At 45.0% G+C, this 19,933-nt stretch overlaps 2 protein-coding genes and 1 long non-coding RNA gene across 7 annotated transcripts; 1 reads left to right on the top strand and 2 right to left on the bottom strand.

Annotated features, from left to right (window-relative positions):
• Positions 1-1,697: 1,697 nt before the first annotated feature.
• On the top strand, positions 1,698-12,721 carry LOC123144414 (uncharacterized). Of its 4 annotated transcripts, none has more exons than XR_006471431.1 (5): positions 1,698-1,952; positions 11,222-11,306; positions 11,384-11,861; positions 12,136-12,308; positions 12,412-12,721. It is a non-coding gene; the product is annotated as an uncharacterized lncRNA (long non-coding RNA). The 4 variants fall into 4 exon arrangements; XR_006471429.1 differs by having other exon boundaries at positions 11,213-11,306; XR_006471432.1 differs by having other exon boundaries at positions 11,222-11,861.
• On the bottom strand, positions 2,773-7,697 carry LOC123144413 (receptor-like protein kinase 5). The gene is made up of 4 exons (XM_044563544.1): positions 4,619-7,697; positions 4,296-4,538; positions 3,346-3,417; positions 2,773-3,245 (listed from the first exon to the last, which is right to left on the bottom strand). The coding sequence occupies exons 1-4, from the start codon at positions 7,311-7,313 to the stop codon at positions 2,773-2,775; spliced, it is 3,483 nt and encodes a 1,160-aa protein (XP_044419479.1). The 5' UTR covers positions 7,314-7,697.
• On the bottom strand, positions 8,568-11,965 carry LOC123144411 (cysteine synthase). Of its 2 annotated transcripts, XM_044563543.1 has the most exons (8): positions 11,812-11,901; positions 11,596-11,723; positions 11,282-11,484; positions 11,087-11,215; positions 10,675-10,788; positions 9,461-9,505; positions 9,136-9,329; positions 8,568-9,023 (listed from the first exon to the last, which is right to left on the bottom strand). In XM_044563543.1, the coding sequence occupies exons 1-8, from the start codon at positions 11,890-11,892 to the stop codon at positions 8,892-8,894; spliced, it is 1,026 nt and encodes a 341-aa protein (XP_044419478.1). In that variant the 5' UTR covers positions 11,893-11,901; the 3' UTR covers positions 8,568-8,891. The 2 variants fall into 2 exon arrangements, with proteins under 2 accessions (XP_044419478.1, XP_044419477.1); XM_044563542.1 differs by lacking the exons at positions 9,461-9,505; positions 10,675-10,788 and having other exon boundaries at positions 11,812-11,965.
• Positions 12,722-19,933: the final 7,212 nt, after the last annotated feature.

Here is a 19,933-nt window from a genome sequence, read left to right as displayed (position 1 = left end):
GCCTACTCATACAGAAACGGCGGCGGAATTTTTGATGTTTGAACAACGGATTTGTTGTATCAAAGTAGTCCTTCCAAAGAAGGAAATGCCCGCTCTCTCGGTTGCGATTCAACGCCGGAAGGTGGCCCGGAATGGAGCCACGAAACAACGGCCGATGGCTGTTGAGGTGGTGATGGACCAACACGGCAGCCAATAGTTCCTCCTCCTCGTCGGACGACGAATCGTCGGAGTCGCAAAGGAAATTATGGAAAAAGAACTCATCGGCGGAGTCCATTTTCGTACCTTGGCAAACCGTCGAACAGCTTGCGGGCGTCGAAGAAGGAGACGACCGGCGAGGGGAGTCGCGACGCGCATGGACCAGCTAGCTGCCCTGCCGACGTCCGACAAGTGGGCCGGCGTCCGACGAGCGTGCCGGTGAGGATCTGGCCGGGGCGGCGAGGCGGCCTCTTGGTCGCGGGCGGCTGTGCGGTTGGGGGGGGGCGGCGGCGGTGGGAAACAATTTGCTCCCTGGCGGCAAGACGGCGGTGGAGGGGGCGACGGGGGGAGTGAGCGGCGTTGCTGGGCGGATGTGGAGGCGGCGGCAGCTGGCAGAGTCCCCAGCAAAAAAGGGCGGCGGCGTCGGCGACGAAGGAGGCGGGCGAGGATTGCTGTTGGCTGGGGGTGGGGGGAGGCCAATGAGCCACTGACCAGTGGGCCCGGGGAGAGGAGAAGGCGAGCGTGCGCGTGTCCGTTGCGTGTCCGCGCCGACGCAAATTCGGCTAAAAAATGGGCCGGGAATGGGTCGCCCGCGGACGAAAAGCGGATGCGCGGCCGTTTGGGTCGGCGCGTTGGGCCGACTTTTCTGTCCGCGCCGACCCAAACGGACAGCGGCGGACGAAATGGGTCGTCCCATTGGAGTTGCTCTTATATTTTAAAAAATACATATATTATGAAAAAGGTAAATGCAGTGTCAAAAATGTAAATATGGTGTAAAAACATGTTTGTCCCACTCAAAGAAAATGTTTATACCATTCAAAAAAATGTATGAACATTTCAAAAATGTAAAAATGTTCATGTGTTTCAAAAAAATATAGGTAAAATTTATTAAAATATTTTATAAACAAGTTTTTATTTAGAAAAGAGTTCTGATCCGTTGAAAAAATGTAAATTACATTTAGGAAAGTGTTCACGCGTTTCAAACAATTTTTTCAAATTTTCAAAACGTTTTTCCAATGTAAAAAAATATTTGCATAGTTAAAAAATATTTCATATTTTTTTAACATGTATTTGACAAAAAATGTTCAAAAAGTATTGAAGAAAATGTGAAATCATGTGGATGTACATGAAAAAGGTACTTCCTCTGTCCCAAATTTTTTGTCTTAGATTTGTTTAAATACGGATGTATCAAGTCACGTTTTAGTATTAGATACATCCGTATCTAGACTAATCTAAAACAAGAACTTTGGGACGGAGGGAGTACAATGTATACAAAAAGATAGACATGAAAACATAAATTTTGTAAAAAAATTAATTATGTATATCCGAAATGTGTATAAAAAGTAGACATGTGTTTTAAAAAACAATGAAAACCGAGTAAATAAACAAAAAATGATTAAACCGTAGAAAGAAACAAAGAAAGAAAGAGAAAACCAAAGAAAATCCTAGAAAAATCGTACTACTACGTACATTGGAAAACTGAACAAAAAACAGAAAAGACTCACGCTTGCTACAGTGTTGGACCGGCCTGATAGTCGCCGATGCTTCGGGCAACATATAGGCCTGGCGGTTGGTACCAGCGCGCAGAGCACCCGGATTTGCCATCCGTGCGTCCATCTCCTGATTCTCCTCCGACTCATTCGTCGCTGGCGACGGCAGTTTCTAGCGCTTCCAAGTTCCAACGCCGCACCGAGAAGGGATTTCCTCCGTCTCCCCAGCTGCGCCCCTCGCTTCTATAGCCTGTACGAGATCAGCAAGTAAGCCCCTGTAACTCTCCGCTTGTTGAGCTGCAATGCTGTCCAATTATCAAACACTTGTGTTGGATGCATACCCTGGGGGTCACCCTCCTTTTCAGAAAAAATAAATGTCCCGATGCATACCGAGGTTCAGTTTTTAGTAGTCTATATACTGAATACTCTTTTTTATTATTGTGATGTGTGAAATTCGAAGACAATTTTCCTCACACAAGAAAGTTCAGAGTCAATTCAGACTCGTTGTTGTGATCTAGAGCGATAGTTTTATGTGCAAACACCCTAGCTAAAATGTTATGTAGATATTTTTTCAAAAGGCAGCTAGAATTTTAGATGCTTTCCTTTTTCTTTGTGTTTACTATATGTATATCATCTATATAGATGGTCAAGATCCGGCAAATCTGAGTGTCGTGGGCCGTCCAATTTAACATTAGGCCAACTCCAACCGTCGACCCCAAACGGACAGCGGCGGCCGACCGTTTTCCTGGATGTGCTGGTCGTGCGTCCAACGCGCGGACGCATCTGGTCCGGCCGCCTAAATTCTTTTGCAAATGAATTTTTTGTCCACCGCGGCCGTAGTTCATGCCAGCGGCCATACTTCATGCCAGCAGCCAGAGTTCATACCGGCAACAAAGCCCGTGGCTGGCAAACATATGCCAACCTTCAAAATGGTCAAGCCCCAAGTTTTCACGCCGGCAACAAAGCCAGCGGCCGGCACACTAGCCAGCCTTCAAAATGAACAAGTTTTCTCGTTGGCAACATAGCCAGCGGCCAGCACACTTGCCAACCTTAAAAAAAACGGCCATAGCCCACGGCCGAGGCCTCCCTAGTTCAGGCCCTCTTGGTCGAACATCTCCTTTTGCTGGTTCGCAAACCAAATTCTTCTCTTCAGGGACATGTTGGTCAAGTTCACGCTCATGATTGCTAGTGCCACCTCTTTTGCTTTGGTGTCGGCATTGGTGGCCTCGATCGCGAGCTTCATCGATTGGATGGCCTCCTTCATGTCGAGCTTCCTCCTCTTGGCGGCCTCCTCCATGTCAAGCTTCTTCGTTTGGAGCTCCAAGTATATCTTCGTTTGGAGCTCCTTTCCTTGGCACTTCCTCTCCTCCCTCACTTCCTTTTGAGTCATCATGCAGTGCAAAGTTTCTTGCAAGGCGATAGATGCCGCATCGCGCTTCTTGTCAAGCTTCGAGTTGGTCTTGCCCCTCGGCCTCTTGAGCACATCTCCATTCGCAGCCACGGCCGCCGTCCCTCCCTTCTTCTTTAGAGCGGCATATTGATCTTTGAACTTGGGACAATCTTTGATGAGCGACCAAAAATGTTGTTCTTATGCCGGGCCTTGAAGGCTTCCAAAGATTGTTTGCTCCCGCGTGTTGGGCCGTGATTTGTGTCCGTTTACCCCCAAACGGATGCGGCTGGACCATTTGGGGTCGTGCATTGGAGTTGGCCTTAACTACATCAGAAACAGATCCTGCCATGTGTAGTATCTAGAAGATTTCATGATTAAACTTAGTTCACCTCTTCTACTGGAGAATATAATTACTATGTTTTTTTTGAAACAGATTTACATTACATTCACACACTTCTACTCTATTCTAGACTCTTCCATACATGCTCTTGTTCCAGTTATGTTTCTCTCTTGAAGAAAGAGTTGCAATTTATGTTTACCTTGTGAATTTTGATATTTTTTTCAAGAGGCAGCCAGAAGTTCAGATGTTTTGTTGTGTTTTTTACCAGTAGTTCTGCGTAAGCAAGCGTCGTGGCTAAACATTACCCTGTAAATGCCAAGTGTTCCTTTAGCACATCAGAGCATAACCTATCTATTCTTCTCACGATAATATGCTAATTTCCCACCCACTTTGGTCAGTACCAGCCTTCTAAAGAGCTAAATGCGCCACACACACACACGCAGGCCAAAAAAACAAGTAATTTTGTAGTCCAACATCCATATCATTTATGTACATTTTCAGCTAATATTTGGTCTGCATATAGAATAATAACTGCATGCATTTTCAGCATTTAGCCCGGAATTCGTCTTTCAGCAGTTTGTGGCTGCAATACTTATACACTTCACAAGCTTTATGTCGACACAAAAAGGATAAGGTAAACTAGCATGTGAAAGAGGATGAAACTGAAAATCACACATCATTTGCACCCGGAAATTCTATAGATAATACTCCATCAACTGGAACATCGTTATTCCTCTACGGCTTCAGTTAGTCTAGGATTCTAGAAGTGACGTTTCTTCAGAGACAACATGCTGCGGGCTTCTTTCCCTGGATTTATGTTCAAACCGGAGAAGAGCGTACAGCACATCCTTCATTGATGGCCGCACTGAAGGCTGCCCACCTGTACAGATCACACCTAGCGTAAACACTGCGAATGCATCTTCAATGTTGGCTGGATCTCGAATGTCTTCATCAAGAAGATCAATTGACAGGCCATACTCTTGATACTGTCTCCATGCCCATTCTGCCAAGCAGTACTCCAAGCCTCCATCATTTGCCACCCTCCCCGTTGTGAGCTCCAACAGGACCACTCCGAAGCTGTAGACATCGACCTTCCCATTCACCTTAAGCCGGTATCCGTACTCTGCAAAAAAGCTAGTCTCCGATTAGCACATGGTACATCCTAAATATATACTAGTTTGAGTTTGCATTTCTATTTCTTACCTGGTGCCATGTAGCCAAAGGTACCACCTATGCCAGAAATTGACTCAGGATCTCCGGTTTTGAGAAGAATCCGAGGAAGGCCGAAGTCAGCTATCTTTGCTCTGAACTCGGGGTCCAGAAGGATATTGGCAGACTTGACATCACAGTGCACTATGGCGGGTGAACTATCATGGTGCATATAGCAGAGACCTCTTGCTGAGTCGATGGCAATTTGCAATCTGGTGGGCCAATCCAAAGGTGCCAGTGAACCAACTCTATCCCTCTGATGCAGCCACCTGTCTAAGCTACCATTTTCCATGTACTCATAGACAAGAAGCTTTGCCTCTGAGCTTGAGATGCAGCAGAGCAGCTTGACAATGTTTGTGTGCCAGATCTCACCCAATATCTGGACCTCTGCAAGGAAGTCCTTCTCGAGCTTGTTACCAAGGTTCTGGGCGTTCCATATCTTTTTAACAGCCACCATTCTACTACCACCTTCTCCATCCACAACACAAATTCGGCACACCTTGCCAGACCTGCCACTTCCAATCCAGTTCTGCTCACAGAGCCCAGAAAGAACATCATATTCTGTGAAATGCAGTGCATGAAACTGGGTCAGCTTCCATGATAGAGGATCTTGGGTATTCTTTTGCCTCTTTAGTAGCAAGAAACCACCAACTATCAAACCCACAAGCATGATACTGGCAAGAACAAAAAAGAGGGCTATAAGCCTCCTGGAGGTATCATTGTTGTTGTTTGCTCTTGCACTGCAAATTGGGAAATTAGGGATGGAATTATTCGATGAGACACAGAGGCCTGGATTGAAGAGGAAGCTTCGCTCATATGCTTCGTTTTGCAATGATGTTGGTATTTCCCCCGTGAGTTGATTCATGGAGAGGTTTAGAAAGTTCAGTTTCAACTTATTGATCGCTCTTGGGATCTCGCCAGATAGCTCATTTGAGGAGAGGTCAAGGATGGTTAACCCTGACATAAATCCAAACGCTGCAGGTATAGTACCAGATATCTGATTTCCACTTAGATTAAGTGCGTTGAGCTTTAGCACTCCAATTGTCATGGGTATTGATCCATTAATTTGATTTCCAGAAAGGTCAAGTTCACCTACCTGTGAAATACCCATCAAATCCCAGGGAATTTCGCCACAAAGAGAGTTGTTTGCTGCCCTGAATACTTTCATTTTGCCTGCTAAAGTTGGAATGGGACCAGAGAATCTATTGTTACTTATGTCAAGGCGCGTGAAGTTCCATGGTAGCTGGGTAGGAAATGTGCCAGAGAAATTGTTATTTTGGATCATAACCACCGTTAGCTCATTTGTCACCACTGACCAGAGGCTCTTGGGGAACTCTCCAGTAAAATGATTGTTGTACAGCATTAAATTGTTCAACCGGTAGCAGCCGTCTAACGATTGTGGAAGCTTTCCAGAAAAGTTATTATTGAACACAACGATGTCATATAACTTCCTGTTGGAGCAAAGATCAGCTGGCAACTCGCCCGAGAGGTTATTGTTGCAGACCTCAAGATTACCTAGTGGTGAGTGCTTACCAAGCTCTGGTGGAAGGGAACCAGATAACATGTTCTCAAATAGCCGGATGTCTCTGAGATTCGGCAGCAACCCGATGCTTGGCGATATTGACCCATGAAGTTGATTTGTGTAGAGAAACAACAAGGTAAGGTTGATGAGCCTACCAAAGTCATCTGGTATTGTCCCTGTTAGATTGTTTGAGGATACATCAAGCTCCACCAAGTTTACGGCGCTGACACAGGATGAAATCTCGCCTGTGAAATGGTTGGTATACATGTACAAGCGCCGAAGCTTCTTATGCTGCCATACCCATGTAGGAATTGTGCCTTGCAGCATATTATTTGATACACTCAAGAGACTGAGCTCAGGGATCTCACCTGTCATGTTCATACCTGACAGCCACAAGTATGTGAGGCGTGTCAACTTGCCAAACTCAACTGGAAATGGAGCTGGCAGAAATGGATTTCCCGCTAGTGTCAGCACCTCGAGGTTGGCTAGATTGCTGATGTCCTTTGCTGGATAACTTCCGTCAAACTGATTCGTGTCGAGGAGCAGTGACTTGAGCTTTGGAAACCATCCAATCGATGGTGGAATTTCCCCCATGATACGATTGCTTGATAAGTTGAGATGCTCGAGCTTTGCTGATAAACAGTTTATGTCAGCTGCGAGTTTCCCACCAAAGACATTGTTGGAAAGGTCTAGGTACTTCAGATTGGAGCAATTGTAGAGTATGGTAGGGAATGAAGTGGAGAAGTTATTGTAGGAGAGGTCCAAGTTGGTAAGATTCTTGAGGAGGCAAAGGGACGGTGGGATTGGTTTCCTAAAGGTTTGCTGTGGAAGGGAAATGGCAGTGACCAAACCATCTGTGCATGTAATTCCTCCCCATTTACAGTGGTTAGAAGAAGTGAGGCTCCATCTTCCAAGCACAGGTGAGCTCCCCCAATATCTCTCGAGTCCCAGGAGGATTTGGTGTTCATCACCAGATTGGTTTGTGAACTGTAGGCAAGATTGCTTTGTAATACAAAGCGGGGGGAAACCCTTTTTCGGTAACTGTAGGCAAGAAGATCTGGGCAGCAGAGAAATCAGTATTGTGAATAACAGGAAGAAGCTGGAGCATTTTGGTTGAAAGCAAGAGGAATCCATGGATTTTTGGTCCCAGTAGGATTTGGAGTTCATAACCAGAATGGTTTGCGCACTGTATAGGTAAGATTTGGGCAGCAGAGATACCAGTATTGTTGTAAAGAACAGGAAGAAGCCGGAGCTTTTTGGTTGGAAGAGGAACTCATGGGGCTTTGGTTAGAGAGGGACTCGGGCTCCATGTTGTATACCCAATCTCTACTCTGTTTTTGTAATTGGCTGGTGATTAATTACTATATGTTCAGGCCGGTGTAAGCCCAGCGTTGACCGCGTCAAAAAAAAGAAAGAGGGGCCACGGTGGGGTGGGGTGGGGGTGTGGCATCCACACATTTTGGAGTACTCGCTTGACCAGCAAGTCTCCTGGCCACACTACTCAAGGTTTCCTCCTCTGTTCATAAGACTAGCCGAGATTCCTTTCAAACAGGATATAAAAGCTTTCTTGTTATTCCTGGACTTTTTTTTTGAGAGATGCTGTTATTCCTGGTCTCATCCGGCATCTTCCTTCAAACAGTAGGGGCCCTGCTGAAGCTGAATGTTTGGTTTAACCTCCTTTCAAACAGTAGGGGCCCTGCTGGAGCCAATTTTTTGGCCTTAGCCCCCCAAAACTGTTTGGGGGCTGTGTTTAGAGGGCCTGATGGAGTTGCTCTTAGAGAATGACATTAGCAATAATGATGCCCTTTATTCTTTCATGGATATCCGTCGACCTCGCCTGGTATTATTTCCTCTATTCCCAGTTGACAATTGCAGCAACTAGGTGGAAGAAACTGTGTAATCAAATGCCAGAAGGATGCCGCTTTTCAAGTAAAAATTAGTTTAGTACTCCCTCTGAAAACGTCTTATATTTGTTTACAGAGGGAGTAATTATTAAGGGTTCGGAGAGTTGCCTTTTGGCAAGATATAATTCTTGCATAAAATTGTGTTACTAGCATGATAAATATTTTTTCTCTGTTTCCCGAAAAGGAGGTTTAATCCCTGCATCATTGCGATGCACACAGCTACAACTACCTTTTCCATACTTAGGGCCTAATTGCAGATTTCGCGCAGGGCCCCTGATTTTTGAGGACGGCCCTGCTTCAAGTGATCCCAGCCATGGAAGTTGGAACTATGTAACCATGTTAGGTCCTATGACAGTTAGGGTCACCCTCGTTGTTACATGTTGGGCAGAATACCAGAAGGTTAACCGGATGTCTCAGTAAATTTGATTTGTTTTATACTAGAAAAAAGATGTTTCTTTATATGAACAGTATGGTGATGGACAAGTATGGGTGTTTGGTTTTAGTAATTAATACCGAATGGACCATCAGATTCTAGCTCTGAACTTAACTCACTTCGAGGAATGCAATGGGTTGGTCTATATCACCATGTCATCCTTCATACAAGCGTAAGGCTAGTACAAAATGAGGGCTCTTGATGGATCAACCATAGTGTGTTTGAGGTGATTCCTCAAACCAAACACCCAATAAAATACCGCTATCCTCTGTAACCTGCAACCATATGGTTTGTACTTATGACACTAGTGTGTTTTGTTTCATCTCTTAATTATTAAACAGTATCTGGTATTATGATAAGACTACACTTCTGGATCATCCCTAAGCTGTCATTGCCTCGAGCTGAACATCAGAAGGTCATGTTGATGTTGACGCACTCTTCCTTCACCTGCGCAAAGAGCTCTGAATTCAGATACCTCTCTGCACCACTGGAAAACATTGTCACAATCATCTTTCCCCTGTTCTCCTCTCTTGATGCAACCTATGAGGAAGTACCCTAATCAGAGGACTGCATAATAAGCGGATTTATATAGCATTCACTGTAGCATGTGCAAATGAAAAAAGATCCTAGACTGTTGAAAAAGAGAGCTTGCCTTTAAGCAGGCGGCTGCATTTGCGCCTGAAGATATGCCAACAAGCAACCCTTCTTCCCTTGCCAACCTTCTAGCCATGTCCATAGCTTCTTGAGTAGTTACTGTTACAATTTCATCTATCTGGGATCTATCCAGTATTTCTGGGACAAAACCTGGCCCTATTCCTAGGATGTTGTGGAAGGCTGGCTCGCCATCTACAGATCATAGGCAGGGAAGATCTTACTATAATTTACAAGCCAAGGTAGCCAGGTTATTGATGAGCATAACCAAACATGTCTAGTATCATTTATTCAATATATTTATCATAGTAGTAGTAGTTTCTTGCCTGAAATCACTGGACTTTCAGCTGGTTCAACGCATATTAATTTTATAGATGGTGTCGGTGTACAAAAGAAGGGGCGCACCTTTGTACCCCTTTACCTGTGCACGGACAGTCGGAGCCGCGCCCGCGGCCACACCAAGCAGAGCAGGGGAGGTGAACCGAGGTAAAATGAAAGCTCAAGACGGCCAGAGCAACGCCAAGATCAAGACCGCAAAGAAGCAGAGAGGCGAAGCAGGTTCCCCTGGCAAGATCCTTGCTGGGGGCAGCCTCAGCGGCCCCGGCAAGACCCTTGCCGGGGCGGCTCGCCCACACCAGCGGAGTGAGCCACCCTCGAGCCCACGGGTTCCAACTCAGCCAACCATGTTGGGCCAGGGCTCGGGAGGCACCTCTGTGGTGGCATGCAGATCTTTGTGAAGACAAGGAATATTCAAGATCAGATGAGGATTAGAAGGCGGCGATCCTCGGCAAGACCCTTGCCAAGGGGAACCACAAGACCCCCGGCAAGATCCTTGCCGGGGACGACAGCGCGCCACGGCAAGGCCCTCGCCAAGGGCGCCAGCAGGGCCACTGCCAGGCCCGCACCAACCTAGTCTCCGCCGCCGTTCGCATGCAGCTGCCAGCTCAACCAGCTGAGCAGGCACCTGCGTGGCAACATGCAGCTCCCAGGCCAACTCATCAAGCGCCTGCGTGGCGGCATGCAGATCTTCGTGAAGGCTCCACCACCGCGCCACCTCAGCTGCCTGCCTGCCTACATGGCGCCGCACGCATCGCTGGCCAGGGCGCGTGTCGAAGCGAGGAGGAGCGACGACGGACGGGACGGGCCTCGCCCCCGTCCCCGATAAAGCTAGGGGACACCTCAGCGGCGCATTAAATGCGTCTTGTCCTGTAATACGAGCGATAAGCTCGCAATACTGTACGCCTTTCCACCTCCTGTATGCCACTGTGGCAGCCCCTTTCGACTATAAAAGGAGGCCCATGGCATACTGGAGAAGGATTCGGCTCTTTGGAACCACGCACCCCACCATAGCTAGTTCGAGAGCTCAAGAACTCTCTGAAATACACCCACCAAAGCAGGACTAGGGTTTTACGCATCTTCGCGGCCCGAACCTGGGTAAACGATCCTTGTGCTGACTACTAATCCTGCTCTTCTCGCAACCCTGCGCCCCGGCAACCGTAGTAGGGATTCTTGTGATCCCATAGGTGTCGTTCCACACCGACAGATGGGTTCTTCGTCTTGAGATACCTCCCCACGCCTGTGATGGTGCCTCCTGAACCTGAAGCAGCTATAAATATGTCCACTTTGCCTGCTGTATCTTTCCATATCTCAGGTCCTAAGGACATATTTAGTTCGATGCATTAGTGCTGAGGTTCATTTTTTAGTCAGGAATCTCAAAAATAAAATAAAAATAAAGAGTAAAAACGTTGCATGGAAGTGTGATCCTGCAGAGGCCAACATCACATAGCAACATTTATTGCATATCATCCATCAATTTATTTCAACATCTTATAAGTTAGTCAGTTCATAGTCTTCGACTGAGTTTTGGGCCTTATAGTCAAACAATCTAAAGTTACTCAAACGCTACTGCTACTGCATCCAGTTTAGTTCAAATAGACTGTGTTACCACTTACCTGTCCATCTGAAGTGGGCATCGGGATTTGCAGGATTGGTGAATTGATCTAGAACATACACATCTTCCACATCCTTCTTCATCTGTTCTACCCTATCAAGTAAAGCTTTGAATCCATGCTGTACAGCATCTGCAGGAGACAAGCATGTTACCATCTGGCACGTGATATGAGGGTCATGGTACCTCAGGTCCTTACCAACTAATACCACTTCTACGCCAAGGTATCGCATCAGTATCTGCTTATCAAGCGAGAGTTTAGCAGGCATGAGGGCGATGAACTTGTATCCTTTCTGAGCAGCAATGAACGCCACGCCGATGCCGAGATTACCACTCGTGACCCCCAGCAGCGTTGTGATGCCAGGTGTGATCAAGCCTTTCTCCTCTGCATCTTCAATCAATCTGCAAATTTGTTCATCCATTCATATTGTTGTCGAGACTCATGACGTTACGTATGGTACATTTGAGGTGAAGAATTTCTTCCTGGGAAGGAAACTAAAAAAGACCAGCCACCTGAGAGCACTCCGGTCCTTCACAGAGGAAAGGGGTTGGTATGGCTCAATCTTCCCAATCAGCCGAGCACCTATGCCATCTTTCTCAGCGATGTTTCTCAGTTCTATCAGTGGTGTCCAACCAATGAGCTGGAAGGCATAGAATAAACTTGCAAATTAAAGATAACAAGCTTTTTACAGTAAAGGAATAGTGACTATATACAAAGAAAGTAGGCACCTGCGTGATGTTGGTGGCGATGCACTCCCCCTGTGAGGACAGCAGAGATGGTATTCCTTTCCTTCCTTCCTGCGGTTCCATTTCTCTGTTACTTATTCTACAACAAATAAAGGTAGAACTTAACAAGCTCGTACGTCTTGAACAAATGGATGCACAGAAGTAGGAGGTGCTCCAGCGTTCAATGATGTTATATAGCTGAGAAGTCCCATTCTGATGGTATACCACATGGATAAATTAATACTGAATTTGGATGTAGTGTCCCTGAAACTTCCATCCACAGACACTTTTTTAATTAAAGCTTGTTGACATATGACACTACATCAGTGCAGCATGCCAATGAGATATTAAGTTCAGAAAACCACCGATTGGTTGGAAGCCTAGAACTTGGAACACAAGTTTCCCTGCATGCCAAGAAACCACCGATGGGTTGGAAGCCTGGAACTTGGACCCCAAGTTTCCCTGCTTATAGAACAAGACAATCAACCATTATGCAGAGGGTAAGTAAATAATTTTAATCTGAGCTGAACCATCGACCATCCTGCTGTATATATATGTTATTAAATACTCAAGGCAGTGATGGATTATTTCGCAATTTAGCAGGTCACAAAGTGCCAAATGTAGCCGTTGTTAGACTCGTGGTCTGTGACTTCGCTGCAAGTTGAGACGACTGGGTACGTATTCATGAACTGAAGATGCTGGGGTAATAACACAGATTTGGCAAAGCTTCCCTGCTCTCTGAAAAGATAATTAGTTAAGGTGTGCGCTATAAAACAACTCGCAGTTGTTTTGTTCATGGCCTTGCTATCAAACCTCCACTGTTTTAGTCAGTCGTCTTTAAGAAACGTCTGTTTCTCACGTTCATGGTGTATCGGATTATTACAAGGAAACAGAACATTCATCAGAGTTTTTCTGTTTTTCATCTACATTGTTGTGCTTACAAGGAGGCTGATGCTTGGATTCTACGTACGTACTGCACATAAAGTTATAATTTCTAGTAAATAAAAAATCAAAGATGACCAACCATTGTAGTCAATTAAATCATTTGAATCTGTTTATCAAAGTATCATAAGAGTGACAATTGCATCGTGAGATCGTAGCCTAAAAAAAGCATTGTGAGATCATAAGCATTTTTTTTACCCAGTGGGCGACTACTCCTGTGTCACTTAATGCCTGTGGCACCCAAGCTTGATGATGTGCCTTGACCTCGCGCCAACACAGATCAAGTAATTCGGTGGGCTCACCAAGCCACCCGCTAGCTAGTCGGGAGCACCAACCGGTCTAGCAGACCCACAACGCGCACCACATGTGCACGCTCTATACTCTACCGTTGTCATCTTCCGCCGTTCCATCTTCAGGAGTGACCCATGCACTGACCTTGCCAAACCCTTCTGTTGTCTATGCTACCACGACGCCAGACAGCGCTACCCTCCCGCGCGCGCCCATCAACACGCGTCCAACACCGAGACCCCATTGTGCTATGTCGCCGAGACCGCCTGCCGTCAATGTTGAAGATGCAACACTGCTCCACCTATTGTTCCCTCCAGCCAGCACTTGCTCCAAAACGATGCCCCCAAGAGGGAGCACCGTACCAAAGATGTCGTCATCATCTAATCCGGGAGACCCAGATCTATGGTTTCCCCGGAACATCCCGAGCGTGGTGACGCAACATGCGACGATGATGCTTTAACAAGGAAACGACGTCGGAGACGTCGTCATCGTCCGCCATGACCTAAGTCAGCACGGTTTTCACCAGAAGTCGCTGCACTCCGATCTCATCGCTGACTGGATCCGCACGCAGCCTTGCCATGTAGATGTACGCCCTGGCGTCGCCCTGGTGTGGCGACGCGAAGGGGTACATACGTGATAATTAGAAGTATATCATTATGATTTTTTGTGGCACCCAAGTAACTGGAATAATTAGGCCAAGGAAAATTCAAAGACAAAAGGGAGTGAGGCGTTTTGGCTCCCAGGAGCATCTGCACCTGCGCTGAATAAAAAAATCAAAACAAATACTAGAAAATTTTAAAAAATTCCATTTTTTTGGAATAATAGATAATTTGGTGCGTGATGTCCGGCCCAGATTTCAAATCATTTGGACATCTGAGTAGCTCTCGGCAAAAAAGACAAATTTGGGGTCTGTTAAATAGTGTACTGTTTATATACTGTTCTGACCCAATTTGTCTTTTTTGATGAGAGCTACTCAAATGTCCAAATTATCTGAAATTTGGAGCGCACCTCACGCACCAAATTATCTACCATGCATAAAAAATTTGGATTTTTTTGATTTTTTTATGAATTATTTCTTGACCGGGTGCAGATGAGCCCGGTCTCGGAATATTTGAATTTTTTATGAATTATTTCTTGACCGGGTGCAGATGAGCCCGGGCTCAGAATTGGATATTCGATCGGGGTACTTTATCATGGCATGGGAGACCTGAGATGATCACCCGGCATGATAAGTACTGGTTTGGCAAGAAAAAGCGCTCTTTCCAGATTCAGACAGAGAAATGGTGGGACAACTTCAGGACATTTATTCACGAGGAGTCTGCAGCCTGTTCATTATTCAGTAGATTCTACACTGTCTAGGAGACTAGGAAACTTTAGATTTGTGTTCACTTTTCACTTCCGAATCCATTTAGGACATACTCGCCCATTAGGTTCTTATTAGAAGTCACATCGACAACAAAAGTCTTTTCAAACATCAACAACAAATAATTGTAAGGTAACTGTACCACAGTTTCCTTTGTCCATCCAAATTGCGAAATCACTGATCTGGTAGTTTTAGACCTCTTATAGGGAATGAATGATTTGAGTGCGGATTTTGGAGGGCTTTTTTATGTCTCCTGTGAAATTATTATGTTCCCAACAGGCCCTAGACAATCTGGCCACTTCTGATGGCACCGCGAAAATCGATAAATGAATGGAAATGGACATCAAATATCGTCCGCCAATAGAAGCCGATGCGAAATGCCATCACACTATATGATGAATGTTTCACTTTAAGTCAGCAGGCCTCGGTCCTTGGCATCCACACGAAGTTGTACGTGCCTGCCTGGCTACTTACCTGCCGAGATACATCCACTGAGCCTCCCCAGCAATCGCCTCCAAACACTGAATCAGGTTGCACGTCCAGAAATGAGGGTTTCGGCTTTCTACACATCATTTTCACAAAAGGAAGAAGTTGCAAAAGTTCAGGGTATTAATACACATCACAGATCACAAGTCACATGGCATGCAGAAAGGCAGCAGTTTGAGATTCTCTTCGTGCGATGGAGCAATAGTTGTCCGGCTATTCCTACTGTATCCATCAACCCTAATTTTGGAAGGGACGTCTATAAACTGCTACCATAGCATGCTATATAGTATTTTTTTGGTGAGACCCGATCAAAATCTTTTTCTTGAAATATTGATGCTACATTGAAACTTAACATTAGAACAGTGTCATGCAGCTCTGGTCTAGAGCTTAACATAGTAGCAGGAAAATGTTTTTTTTAAGCCCGGAACTATAGAACAATTCTTCTACCGTAATTTTCATATAGTGAGTTCACTTGTTACTCTGGTGGTAATGGAAACATAGCGCCGTCAATTATATTAACTAGCCATGAAGCACCTACTCTGCTCAGTTTTGAACTCAGTTTTAGCATCAAGACACTTGTAGACCTATTATCAAGAATCTCTGCCTAGAGAAAGGGGTAGGACCATTCTGGTGGAAAACAGTGCTGAAGCTTCTGCCTATTTATAAAACCCATGCTAGATGCAAGGCAAATAAAGGTGGTGCCACTCTTTTCTGGTCTGATAATTGGACAGGACAACCACTCAGTAGCAGATTTCCTGAGCTTTATTCTTTTGCAGTGGACAAAGACATTACACTGGTGAAATTGCAGACACAGGAGGAAATCAGCCAATTGTTCCATAGACCTCTCTCTTATCAGGCCTACCCACAATTCAATATGGTACAAGAAATGATCAACAGCAGAGTGACTACAGAGGATAAAGATCAATGGCTCTATGCTTGGACTTCTCCACATTACTCCTCCAGGAAAATGTACAAGCTTCTCATGGGTAATAACTCAGCTCACATTATCTTCAAAAATCTCTGGAGCACCGCATGCAGATTCAGACGTAAGATTTTCTATTGGCTGCTACTGCAAGACAGACTCAACACCAGGAATCTTTTGCACAGGAAAAGCATGTTCTTACAAGACTATAACTGTGCTCTATGCTCTGAGGAAACTCTTGTCCACCTCTTTTGGAACTGTCCTTTCTCTCTTCTATGCTGGGATCATCTGACGTCCAATAAACACAGAGGCATTTCAGCTTGTGATGAAACTTTGATGACTGTCAGTCACCTTCCGGAAGAAATTGCTTTGGACATTGTTGGGATGGGCTGTTGGGGTATATGGTCAGTTAGGAATGACAAGATTTTCAGATCAGCTGCTCCACACCTGAACACTTGGAAACACTACCTTAGAGGACTCTGGACAGTTCAACTCAGGGCAAAACAGAGGGAAGCAAAGCAACTGATTAGTTGGATACAACAGCACCTATAATTTGAACATGAGTTTATTTCCTAGAACTGGAGTGGGTTAATGCTGTAATATTTGTACTTTTGTAAAAAAAATGAAATTACCATGGAACAATTGTTTTACGGTCTCGGTTTCAAAAAAGACACTTGTAGACTTGTAGCACACAATCAAGAGATTGTTCACAAGAGACTGCTCCAGTTGGGATTTATCTAACTGTGATGATCATTGATCAATTCAGTGTGGTACTACTGTGCATCAGGTCAAAAGGTGGCATGTTTTTATGTCACCTCTGGTGGTTCGTGTATCGCCTCATCGGAATTTCTAACGAAGAATAATGTGCAGTAGGGGTATGTTCCCGCCTCTTGTGGGTGCGCAAGAATATTTGAAGTTCTTGGTAGAGCCTATTAACCTATAAAATATCTTCAGGCGTGCTTTCTGTTAACTATCCTAATTTGATGTTTGTGCAGGGGCAAGTCGACCTTTGCACAGCGCTTATGATCGAGTTAATCAGGGTAAGAGTGGCATGTGAGGCTTACGCTCCCACCCTTATTAGCGTTTTCAACCTATTTGGAATACCATCCAACCAATGATCAAAAATATTGGCGACACTTGTGGGCGGATACAAGATTGACGCTATTTGGATAACTGACCACGTAGAACGTGCAAACTTGCATTGGAAAAAGAGGTGTTTGATTGTCTCTTCATGAGTGCAAAAACAACACTTCTTACTCCCTGGCCAGTTGCGCCATGCGAGGTTGTCTTTGGTTAGAACAACTCCCCTACGAAGATACCACATGAAGATTTTAACTTTTAGTGGAATCTTTGACTTTCAGATTTTCTTGTTATTACTCACTGGTACCTCAGAATGCATGAGCGCACGGTACATAGAGTCTACTATGAAAGACCCCGATGCAGTAAGGTTCCAGCGAAACACATCCCAACCTTGTGTCAAATTGATCAAATCCAGACGGGATAAAAAATTATGCGATGACGTAAGACGGGGGCCAATCAAATCCTGCCTAAACGAAATATTGGGCGGGAATGAACTGAGCACCTGCGCAATAGTTTTATTCTTATCGCGAGCGATGTTGTACAAGGCTGGATATTATTCTCGGAGACTGGCATTGCCTAGCTAGATGTCTTCCCAAAAACGAATCTCCGACCCGTCCTTTATCGCGAAAGACCCAAAGCGAAAGAGATGTTTCTTTGCTGCCATTAGGCCAGCCCAAAAGTGCGAGTCACCAGGTTTTCAATATGCCTGAGACACTGCCTTTTGACCTAGATACTTGTTGCACAGCATGGTTTGCCAAACACCATCCTCAGTAAGAAGTTTAAACAACCACTTACTAAGTAGGGCCTCATTCTTGACTTCCAGGTCATGAATTCCAAGGCCACCTTGGTCTTTTGGCCTACAAACCACACTCCATTTGGCCAACCTGTATTTTTTCTTCTCACCATCTCCTTGCTAAAAGAATCTGGATCTAAAATAGTCCAGTCTTACTATGGTCGCTTTGGCTATGTAGAAATGATTTGGTTTTCAATAACAAAAATGCTTCTCCTTTGCAGGTTATTTTCCGTTGTACGCACTCGCTTCATACGTGGTCTACGCTACAACGAGTGGAGTACCAACCGCTGTTTAAGGCGGTGTGTACGCGGTTGGAGCAGGTGGCTACGGAGGTTTTTACCCAACATGGGTGGCAGCATAATCTCCGAATCGGTCCACCACCCCTTTCGACATAGGCATAGTGTCGGTCTATATGACTCTACTGTTGCCCATTTGTCGTCTTTTTTTCTTTCTTTTTATCAGACTTTAGGTGATTGGTTGTGTGCATCTTAGTTATGCAGAGGCCGGGTGTTACTCATAATGCTTTGTATCTTCTTGATGCTACTTTTTGAGATAATAAAAGCGCCCTTTATCGAAAAAAGAGTGGCATGTGAACTGGTGTGCTATTCTCCTCGATTCATTTCATTGGGTTCCTTTTCAAGTTCCTGGAGTTGATGATTACCTCCGGGAAGGGGAGGATGGCTAGAACAGGTCCCAAAAGATATTTCTCTCCATGATGGCTTTATCTTCAACTTCTTCTTCTTCTCCTATTCATTTTTTGTACCTTATTGCTACTCGTTAACTAGGCTAGATAGATGAAAAGAAAGCAAAGCACCGCGATATTAATAACGATAAAATAGAAGAAGCGCAATCCTGTTTGGGTGGAAAAGAACAGGCTGGGGTGGGGTCCATGTCCATTTCATCACCGCAGTAAGATGGCAGCCATGTTCCATTGGCTAACAACCTCCGGAGGAAGGTAGAAGTACCTGGTGGTAGGAGAGAATCTTTCCTCGACGGGGATGGCCACCGGAGAAAGCATGTCAACCCTTGAACCAATATCCACAGAATGTGAGCCATCCTTTTCCATTTTATTCGTTTGTGTTGGTCGATTCAGTGCCCCCAATATTGTTGTCACCATCATGGAGGTCCTAAATACGCTCATCATAGCCAAGTAACGGCCAACTAACGGTCGGGCACAACATGTCTACTCTTGCGCCATCAACTTCGAGACTTTTAATAATATGGCTGCATGCATCGTTCAGACGCAGAGACCGGAGGCACACCTCCTTTTCCAAACAAATAATAAAAAATCAAATACCTCGAATGTTTAGCGCCCGCCATACCCCACAGGTTGGCCTCGGCCTACGGTTGGCATTGATGAAACGCCTATAGAACTCTCGAATTTCTCTCATATTTTTTTTAGTTTATAAGAGGGAACCTGTTGGTGAACGACCTTCCCTCACTAGCGTATACTGTATGCATGTGGTAGCCAGTCAGTTGATGGAGATGATAGCCACTACCACTCTGACAAGTAAGTTAGCAGAAATGAGCTCAATCTGACAGGGAAGTGACAGTTGTAGTGCATGAAGCCATTCAATACAGGAGTGGAAAATACCGGCTGCCCAAGTATCCTGATGGCGATACGACCTCAACAACATCCTACTTGGAATCTTAAGATGCTTGCAAAGCTTATTTCGTTCATACCGGGGAAAATTGACAGCCATTTTACTGCCACGGACCAAGATTGTAGATTTGAAATGGATCGTTCGAGTTTATGGACCGCATTACTGCGGTGGATTTGGTGCATCGGTCTAGTCTGTTAGATTCCTCCTTCGGGTCACTTCTGTTGTCATCCTTGTCATTGTCATGTCGGTACGATACGTGCTTTAAGATTTATGTGAAGCCCACTGATACCCAGATAAAAACAATTACCAAGACCAATTTTTCATGGAAGAAGGGTGTTCGTGAAAGGAACGGTCTCTCTTTGCACTTCCCTCAGTTTGTGATGCCGTATCAATCGATGGGAGCTGCATGTGATATGTTCCAATGGAATTGAAATTGTTTGTTTTGTTTTGGATAGGTGAATTGACACTTGTGAAAACAAGCAATGATAGATTTTGTAGCGTCTATTGAATCTAATTTGAACTAGTGCTGATTTTATTGCATCTCACAGTTCTTTTTTTCACAATTACGCTGTCATGAAAAATATGGTAAAATTGGTTGTGCGCTTCCATTTGCCATAGCATAGCGGTCATTGTACACAACATCGAGC

This window comes from Triticum aestivum, chromosome 6D (assembly GCF_018294505.1).
Source record: "Triticum aestivum cultivar Chinese Spring chromosome 6D, IWGSC CS RefSeq v2.1, whole genome shotgun sequence".
Classification (NCBI taxonomy): domain Eukaryota; kingdom Viridiplantae; phylum Streptophyta; class Magnoliopsida; order Poales; family Poaceae; genus Triticum; species Triticum aestivum.
This window is presented reverse-complemented; position numbering and strand designations above follow the sequence as displayed.

What these genes read in the sequence shown, in the direction of transcription:
- LOC123144411 (XM_044563543.1), bottom strand. Translation starts at nt 11,892, where the DNA reads ATGGAACCGCAGGAAGGAAGGAAAGGAATACCATCTCTGCTGTCCTCA. An exon ending in CGTAGAAGTGGTATTAGTTG is followed by an intron (nt 11,216 to 11,281) that starts GTAAGGACCTGA and finishes TGTCTCCTGCAG; the next exon opens with ATGCTGTACAGCATGGATTC. An exon ending in CAAGACGAAGAACCCATCTG is followed by an intron (nt 9,506 to 10,674) that starts TCGGTGTGGAAC and finishes CGACACCATCTA; the next exon opens with TAAAATTAATATGCGTTGAA.
- LOC123144413 (XM_044563544.1), bottom strand. Translation starts at nt 7,313, where the DNA reads ATGAACTCCAAATCCTACTGGGACCAAAAATCCATGGATTCCTCTTGC. An exon ending in GCTAGGTGTGATCTGTACAG is followed by an intron (nt 3,418 to 4,295) that starts GTGGGCAGCCTT and finishes TACACATGGCAG; the next exon opens with GATCTGTTTCTGATGTAGTT. An exon ending in CCAGCCGCATCCGTTTGGGG is followed by an intron (nt 3,246 to 3,345) that starts GTAAACGGACAC and finishes CGCTCATCAAAG; the next exon opens with ATTGTCCCAAGTTCAAAGAT.